This window comes from Acinonyx jubatus, chromosome A2, assembly GCF_027475565.1.
Source record: "Acinonyx jubatus isolate Ajub_Pintada_27869175 chromosome A2, VMU_Ajub_asm_v1.0, whole genome shotgun sequence".
NCBI classification, from domain to species: domain Eukaryota; kingdom Metazoa; phylum Chordata; class Mammalia; order Carnivora; family Felidae; genus Acinonyx; species Acinonyx jubatus.
The window spans coordinates 113,040,852-113,049,701 of NC_069383.1; the positions used below are offsets into that span (position 1 = coordinate 113,040,852).

General features: G+C 44.2%; 1 protein-coding gene across 2 annotated transcripts; it reads left to right on the forward strand.

Annotated features, from left to right (window-relative positions):
* Positions 1-1,511: 1,511 nt before the first annotated feature.
* Positions 1,512-8,508, forward strand: MKRN2OS (MKRN2 opposite strand). Of its 2 annotated transcripts, XM_015074623.3 has the most exons (4): positions 1,512-1,954; positions 5,367-5,416; positions 6,654-6,816; positions 8,076-8,507. In XM_015074623.3, exons 1-4 carry the CDS (start codon positions 1,737-1,739, stop codon positions 8,314-8,316), a joined length of 672 nt encoding a protein of 223 aa, XP_014930109.1. In that variant the 5' UTR covers positions 1,512-1,736; the 3' UTR covers positions 8,317-8,507. The 2 variants fall into 2 exon arrangements, with proteins under 2 accessions (XP_014930109.1, XP_053074911.1); XM_053218936.1 differs by lacking the exon at positions 5,367-5,416 and having other exon boundaries at positions 1,897-1,954; positions 8,076-8,508.
* The last annotated feature ends 342 nt before the right edge of the window (positions 8,509-8,850 follow it).

Below are 8,850 nucleotides of genomic sequence, written 5' to 3' on the forward strand. Positions count from 1 at the left end.
GGTAATCATCTGTATCTATGTTTTATTTTTACCATAAGAACATTTTGTGGGAAACAGAGAAAATAACGTAAAAAAGGATTTAAGATGCCAGTGTTTTTGTTTTTAAAAAGAGAACGCTGGTGTATTAAAAATGTTTATCAAGGCATGATGCCTCAATTCCTTTTCATAAGATTAAAAATACCTCTTGGTATTGCTGTCATGAAGATGACTATATTCTCAGTTGAAAGTAACTTGGGTCACTCAAACATTCGAACAAGAGCTGTGTGGTTTATATTAATAATGAACAATCTCAGACCTTGGTCACCCGAGCTGGGCATCTAGCCATAGCCTGTCTGCCTTCACTGTAACAAGAGAAGATGGTTGAAATGATTTCTAAGGTGTTTTACAGTTCTGTGAGTCTGATGATCATTTTCATATTATTAACACTTAGTATACATTTTTCTGCATTTCAGCCTACTGTAATTTACTTAAATGTATGCTATGAAATGCTTTTCCGAAGCGACCTTACCCGCCATGATACCTTCTCTGTGGGTCTTCCCTTTGTCATTGCTTTTCTCTGGAACTTTAGGCATTGATAAGGGTTTGGCTAAATAAAGTGTGGTGCAGGGGTGCCTGGCTGCCTCAGTCAATAGAGCACATGACTCTTGACCTCAGGGTTGTGAATTCAAGCCCCACGTGGTGTCTATAGATTACTTAAAAGAAAAAAAAAAAGTGTGGTGCAACCAAACTATGGATTCCTCTGCAGTCATCTGAAAGGACTAGGTGGACCTGTATTCCTGATATTGTAGATACATTTCCAAGATGAGAAAAATACACACATTCCAAACGTACACAATGTTGGAATTTTAAAAAATTATGTGGAAATTTTCATTTAACATACCATTAGTTTTCTAAGGGAGCTGGATTTGGTGAGTGGAAAAATATTACGGAGGAACAGAAGACATTATCTTTTTTTTCTTATATTTTTGTGTAGTTTCTCAAAATTATTTTAAAATTGAAGAATCATAAAGTGCTTGTAGTAAAATGTCCAGCTTGAGTAATTTTCACAAAATGCTCACAAACTCTCATACAACCAACCCCTTGATCATGAATCGGAACAGCTCCAGACCCCCCAAAACTCCCTCATGCCTTCTCCCAGTCAGTACCTCCTACCGAGGGTAACCACTATCCTTATTTCTAACTGTACTGTTAATTTTTTATGAGCAAGATTACTTCTACAATATAAAACATCAAAAGACAACAGCCTCCAAGGATTTCTTTCATGTATTTATCCAACAACAAAACAACATAACTTCTTCTAGAAACACAAAAATAAATGTGGGTCCTTAACTCCAAGCAGCTCACAGGCTAATGACTAATCAAATATCAGAGCCCATGAGAAGCATGAATCTAGTCCCACCAGCGCAAGGGACCACTCGAAGAAGTGGAGCAAAGTTTCACAGAAAAGTAGGGCTTTAAAGGATGAGTAGGAGCTGACTGACGGCGGCTGCAGAACGTACAAGGCTAGAAAGAACCTTTGTAAGTGAGCACAAATGAAAACTAGCTCTTTAAGATACCAGTTTATGGGGCGGTCTGGTAACGGGTTAATCCTATTTGGTTTGGCTTCCGAAGCTGTCAATCAGAATGACGTCATTGTTGATCAGGTTACTCGGGAGACGTACATTTATTTGCCAGCCAGGTAATGAGGAAAAGGAAGTCTCCGGAAACTAACCCTGGTAGCCCAGGAGGGGAAAACCATGCACCCTGCAGAGGCTGCAAAGCCCTTAATTAAATTCAACCACTGTAAGAAATACATCTACGGCTTCAGTGTGCCCCAGTGCTGCCCCCTCTGCCAGCAAGTCATGAGCTCGAGGAAGCTGGAGGAAGCACCTGTCAGCATCTCCAATCCCTTTACCAATGGGCATCAAGAAAAATGTTCGTTCCTCCTCAGACCAACTCAAGGGACGTTTCTTAGGTACGGTGTTTTTTAAGTGTTACATTGAATTCTGTAAACTTTGCCTTTTGTGTTGTGGTCACTAAAACTTTCTAACATGTACTATACAGGGTGAGGCTTAGTGGATAGTCTTGCCAGTTGTTTTGGCATTAAATCCTAAAATGTAGATCTACTCATTTCATAAAGATAGATGGTGTATGTACTCTCCTAGAGGGGTAAGTGCAAGAATATATGAAGAACATGTGAAGGTCAAACCTGCTTATACAATCTTAGGAGAGGAAAACTGAAAGCTTGGAACTTTTTTTTTTACCCATAGATTTTACACTAAGAGGCTAACTGGGAAAACGACCCAGCAGCTACTCCAGTCAAAATAATTCCTTTACCGTGAGTTAGCCTGAAATATCTGTGGCAAACAGGTACCATGTACAAAAGCCTGAAAAACGGCCACATACAGACTATTCTACATGGTGGTGAATTAAATTGAAGACCAGACCTGGTGTGCCTCAATTGTGGATGCCACCTGACTTTAAGAAAGATTTCAGAAATCAAAAGAAAGGACCTTACCTCCTTAGTGTCCCTGTGGAGTTTACAAATGGAACTAGAAGTGGCCCAGCACAAGCCAGGTGTTGAGAGCATGGATGCTACAGAACGATGGCACGTGCTTTAGGAAGCGTGTTTGTAAGCATCATTGTGACCTAATGCTGAGACATCCTAGCCTTCTTGAAATCCCCCCTCCCAACGCTCATGTGCCCTCAAGAGCTCTGGTTTGGGGTAAGACGGTTGGAGTTGTCTATTTATTTCCCTGCTTACTAACTTCCTTAATTGATTTCCTTCCTGTCCTTATGTGGATAAAATGAACGAAAGTGTGCAGTTTTGCACCCCTGACTCTTCCCGGAGGTCACAGGATACAGAGAGAACAGTGCAGGCCGTAGTACCACAAAGCCCCCAATTCCTATCCTGTTTTCAGACAGCATCAGAGCCTCTGGAGTCTCTGTTCCTCATCTGCAAAATGAGGGTCCTGCCGACCTTGCAGGGTGGTGAGGGGCAGTGTTAAGGCAGAAACATGACCCGGGCACCAGACACAAAGTGGAGCCAACACGCTCTTTTCCATGATATTCTTTTCATATTCAGTTCAGAATGTAACTGGCAGAAATTTCATTTCCCTTATCTAAATCATGAAGCCCAAAATGTTTCACAAGATCCCCTCATTCATGCTAACTTGGAGAATTACTTGGCTAGATTCTGAAAGCTTTTGAATAAAGTGATTAAAATTCAGAATTCATCCACTATAACATTGATTCATTCAACAAATCCTTACCAAGCATCTCTGTGTGGGAAATTCCAGGGATGTCACAGTGAATGAGCCAGAGCCCTGCTCTCCAGAACATGATAGGCTTTTGGGTTGGCCCCTAATAAGCATTTATGTACTCTGTGATGTGGTAGCAATACTGATGGGCCTGGCCTTCCTTGGCATCAGCAGAAGGGAGGTGGTGGTGTTGAAACAGGTTATATGCTTTAGCATCCTCCCATCCCCTCACGCCAGGATCTGCAGAACTTCAAGTAGTCCCCTGCCCACCAGACCTTCTAAGGCCAACTTCTAAACTGTTCCTTTCCCTCTCATCCAATTTCCAAACTCTCAAGAATGACTCCCACTATTCACCTTGAGAAAATTTCATCTACTTTGTAAAAGAGAACCTTCAATGACCCTCGGAAATCACTGAGGTTCTCATCAAACTAGGTTAAGATCTCTCAGGGCTGCCACATATGGTTGTACAGGTTGTACACTGCCCAAAGATGCTTTGTCAAGGTGGTTTTGGGTCCTGAAACTCAGGAGGCACTACACCTAGCAAGCCAAACATGCTGGGCAGAGCTGCATCTGCAGGAAAAAAGGGAACTTTTCTTAATTTGTACAAAGGAGTTGTAGGAGAGAGAGGTGGCTCTCCCACTGCCCCTATGACATGCTTCTGTAACAGTCTACATTTTTTCCCCCTCAGAGCACTTATCTGTTAAAAACTCGTTAAACTAAAAAGTCTTCTCTGGAAGCAAGCAAACTCCAAGAGGGCAGAGACCTTGTCAGGCTTATTTCCTGTTCTACTAGCCTTTCACTTCAAATGACAGGCCCATAGCTCGTTCACAACTGATAAATATCTGTTGCATGACTGAGAAATAACTGAAGGACAGGGGGAGGGAAGGAACACCTAGGATTGAGGCAGGAAACAAAGTGCAGTGACATGCTTATGCAGCAATCTTGGGGTAAGTAAGTGCAGCGCTACAATCAGACTGGTACCTTGTTGCCCAGCTTCATTCTCAGCCTCTGAACCCACAGTCTCAAAACCCTCAAAGTGGTGGCTGCAACAAGATGACCTGGGGGATCACTGTGAAGGTGGGGCAGCCATTTGTGTTTTCAGTCATTTTAAAGCCTCAGACTGCTCACTTTAATGAGGAACCTGCGGTCTCATGAAGGAACTTTATCATTTAACAGCAACTTCTGATTTATTTACTAAAAGTTATTTTAATGTTTATTTTTGAGAGAGAGAGAGAGAGGAGGGGGGGAGATAGCATGAGCAAGGAAGGGGCAGAGAGAGAGGGAGACACAGAATCTGAAGCAGGCTCCAGGCTCTGAGCTGTAAGCACAGAGCCCGATGCGGGGCTGGAACTCATAAACTGTGAGATCATGAGCCGAAGTTGGACGCTTACCAACTGAGCCAACAATAACCTCTGATTTATTTGACACTTGCAGGCACTCAACTGGTATTTTATTCTTACAACCAGCTTGCTAGGAGGTTTATGATATTCCCATTTTCCAGATGAGGAAACTGAGATCAGAGAGAGAAAGTGACTTGCTAATGTCCCCGTGCTAGTAAATGATGGCCTGGGATTGGAAATGAAGGTTAAATCATACGGAATCATAGATTTAATGAACAGTCTCAGGTAAAGAGTAATTTCAGAAAACAAGGCCATCCAGGAAAAGTGGGTGTGGCTGCAGGCTATCAAGACCAAAAGACACTACTTTAGTTTTGAAGGTAGAGGTCCACTGAGATGCACTCAGGATCCTCTCCCCGGTCAGCCTGTAACCTCACCTACAAGGCGGGAAGTATGAGGATCTCTTTCAACAACTGACCTCCAGCTGTGCCCTTCAGCTGGGCAGCTAAGAGTTAAGCTGACTTTATGCTCTAGGAGGAATGGCCTTCCAAGGCCTTCCACTGCCTTTAGTGATGGGGGGGCAAAAAAATCCAGCTGGGGGGGCCAGGGGAGTATTTTCTACCTCAGATGTACTCTTGGCTCAACCAGTTTTGAAACAGTGCTTCCATTCACATGGCCACTGATGGCAAGAAACTTGGCACCGGCCAAGATCACTCTCCTGCTTTTAAATATGGACTCTTCATGCCAGTCATGTGCAAATGAGAAAAAACACAAAACTTGTTTCTTTCAGGGAGTACGATGGAAGGTCTGATCTTCACGTGGGAATAACCAACACACATGGTGAGTGCACTGCCACTGGTTTTTTGTTTTGTTTTGTTTTGTTTTTTTAAAAACTTAAAATGTCCCCACACTACTAGGTAGGAGAGAGTGGTATTTCTAGAGAAAAAGTGCTCATGACATTTAATTAGGGAATTCCTCTTTTCCCTGGGTTCTCATACCGTACCATTAGGTGGGCGATGCTTACCCCCCTTAAAAGAGAAATACTTGACTTTACAGTAACTTAGTACTAATGACAATTCTAAATATTTGAAAGCTTGTTAATGTTTTCTCAGCCAAGAGTATCACCAAGCCTGTTTTGTTGGTTTTTTGAGAGAGGAACATGATTTCTTCTTGTATTGGAACCAGAATCTGGACCCAGCACACTGCCACTGGGTCCTCACACACCAGGGTCTCTGGTGGCCAGGCACGGGCCTCAGAAATAAACCAAGGGACAGAGGACTTGGGCATGTGGTGGGTTCACTTAAAAAAAAAAAAAAAAAGTCATGTTTAAACAAAGCAGTTCCTTTGCCCAGACTTAGCTCTGAGGGCACAGCCTGGAGGCCCTGAAGACAGAGCATCCAGTGTACAGGAAGAGGGCCTGGTACCCCAGTCACAGGGGGTCGTGGGCCTAAGGATGGTGAGCAAAGCCAGGCAGGTGAGGCTGTGATCACAGGCCTCATAAGTCAAGTCTGAAGGCAACCTTTCTGCACCTGCTCAAGGCGGGAGAAACTGACCAGCGAACAGAAACCCAGGACTGGATTTTTGAACTCAGATTTACCCACATGAGCAAATTTACCACCCATTCCATCAGTGGAAATTTATTGCTGATTTAAGGAAAGAAGATAGACCCATTCGTAAATAGAAAACTTGAGCAAAAAATATTTGGAGATGAATATCTATTCTAGTCTCCATTTCCTGGGGGCAACTTCACGGTGCTGGAGAACAGGTAGAGCGAGAACTGGGTTTCCCTGAAAGAAATGCTTTGCTGAGGGCCCGGGAGGCAGAGGCTCGTAACCCCCAATCCTGACTCTAGGCAAGGCCCTCTCTAAATCTGTTAGGTGGGTGGCTGCCTCCCTGGCTTGATCCTGCAGGAGATTCTAGGGTCTCTCACGGTCTACTGCTCTTCGACAGTAATCACAAAGTACAACTGGGTTTCTGTTATGTGGCATTTCCCAGGGGCAGTTGTCATTTTCTGATGGCCTCTAAACAGAGGTGCATTTTCCCTTGGGCTTCCGCATGACTCCAGTTTTGGTTGCAGGAATTGTGTATAATTACACCATGCACGGGGTCCAGCGAGATGAAGCAGGGTGGGAGCAGAGTGTAAGCATCCCTTTACTGCAGCCTGGCATGTATGGACTGATGGATCAGTGGGACAAGTACCTGGAAGACTTCTCCACCTCGGGAGCCTGGCTGCCTCAGAGGTACAGGGCTGCAGGGGCCACCCGCTCATTCACCATGCAGGTGGGACCCCAGCTCAGAGGACTCTTAAGCTGTTTAGTTCATGGTAAGCCTGTACCAAGAGAGTAGTACCTGTAACAAAGTTTAAACAGGGGTTGAATTCGGGTTTTCTGCAGAGGTGAGCCAATGTACCTTTACACAATAGAATCACGGCATTTTTTAAAAATGTTTATTCATTTCTGAGAGAGAGAGAGAGAGAGAGAGAGAGAGATGGAGAACATAAGTGGAGGAGGGGCAGACAGAGAGGGGGACAGAGGATTCAAAGCAGGCTCTGCACTGACAACAGCCAGCCTGATGTGGGGCTTGAACTCACAAACCATGAGATCATGACCTGAGCCGAAGTCGGATGCTCAATCGACTGAGCCACCCAGGAGCCCCAGAATCACAGCATCTTAAGAACCAAAAGGACCACAGCTTAGTACTCCAGTTATTTGACTAGATATTTTTACATACTTAACATTTAATATGTACAGCAAGACCCCTATTATATTCCCTTAAACATTTTTTAAATGTTTAACATGTAAAAACAATGTTTTTGTGATTTGGGAAATTTGAAATTTCTCAATTTACTGCTCCCTCAACACTTTAGATATATAGCATACTTGTGAACCTAAATTGTCTTGAGGCTTCCCTTAAAATAAGTTTAGACACTGGGATACCCTAAAACCTGGAAGGAGAACTCCATTTCTAGAATGTCAGCTCCGTAAGTTGGCAGTTTCCATACAATGAGTCAGCACATGTAGACACGCCCACTCCTGTCTTATGTAACTTGCAAGTGGACATGGCCCAAACTGCCAAGTGTCCCTCGAAATTGCACCTCTGGGAGCTCTGTCACCAAGGGGGTCAGCACACATAGGGGCCCAGTCCGCTGACAGCCCAATTTCAACTCTGCAAGTCCTTCAACAGCTTCATGGCTTGCTCCTGAGCAGCCTTTTTTTTTCTTTAAATTTTTTAATGTTTATTTTTGAGAGAGAGACAGAGTGTGAGTGGGCGGGGGAGGTGGGGAGCAGGGCAGAGAGAGAGGGAGACACAGAATTCGAAGCAGGCTGCAGGCTCCAAGCTGTGAGCTGTCAGCACAGAGCCCAACGTGGGGCTTGAACTCACAAACTGTGAGATCATGACCTGAGCCGAAGGTAGATGCTTAACTGACTGAGCCACACAGGTGCCCCCTGAGCAGCTTTTAAACCTAAGCCTTCCCTTCTCACCATCCTTCTTTTGTAAGGTATGAAGAAGACCATCACAACTGCTACAGTTACACCCTCACGTTCATTAACTGCGTTCTGACCACAGAAGGCAAGGGGCAACTGGACAAGGGTGAGTTCACGGAAAAGTACGTGGTTCCGAGGACAAGGAAGGCTTCCAAGTACATCACACTCTACCGAGGGATAGAGGAGCATGGCTTCTACGTGACCGACTGCCCTGAGGAAGAGACAAACCCTTCTGAGGGGCGCGGTGTGTGCTGAGTGTGCCGTATGCCAGCAGAGGGTTAGCTCGGAACTTCCTACGATTAGTAGATACTAGAGATTTTTAGGTGGGTTAAACTGTGCTTAATACCAATGTGTTATGACTTTATGTTTAGCATATTTCCACTTACTGCAGTATAAGAATTTATAAAATTAATAAAGATTGTCCTGTTTTTAAAAAATGTCTTATTTATTTATTGCAAGAGAGAGAGAGGGCACGAGCATGTGAGCGTAAGCAAGGGGAAGGGCAGAGAGAGGGAGAGAGAATCCCAAGCAGGCTCTGTGCTGTCAGCATGGAGCCTGACACAGGGCTTGATCTCACAAACTGAGTCAAAATCATGACTTGAGTCAAAATCAAGAGTTGGTTGCTTAACCAACTGATCCACCCAGGCGTACCTATAAGGGTTTTTTTTTTGTTTGTTTTGTTTTGTTTTGTTTTTTTTAAAGAGAGCATGAGCTGGTGGGAGGGGACAGAGAGAGGGGGAGGGAGGGATGGAGAGGATCTTAAGCAGGCTCCATGGAGCCTGATATGGA

What these genes read in the sequence shown, in the direction of transcription:
- MKRN2OS (XM_015074623.3), top strand. Translation starts at nt 1,737, where the DNA reads ATGCACCCTGCAGAGGCTGCAAAGCCCTTAATTAAATTCAACCACTGT. An exon ending in ACTCAAGGGACGTTTCTTAG is followed by an intron (nt 1,955 to 5,366) that starts GTACGGTGTTTT and finishes TGTTTCTTTCAG; the next exon opens with GGAGTACGATGGAAGGTCTG. An exon ending in GGAGCCTGGCTGCCTCAGAG is followed by an intron (nt 6,817 to 8,075) that starts GTACAGGGCTGC and finishes TTCTTTTGTAAG; the next exon opens with GTATGAAGAAGACCATCACA.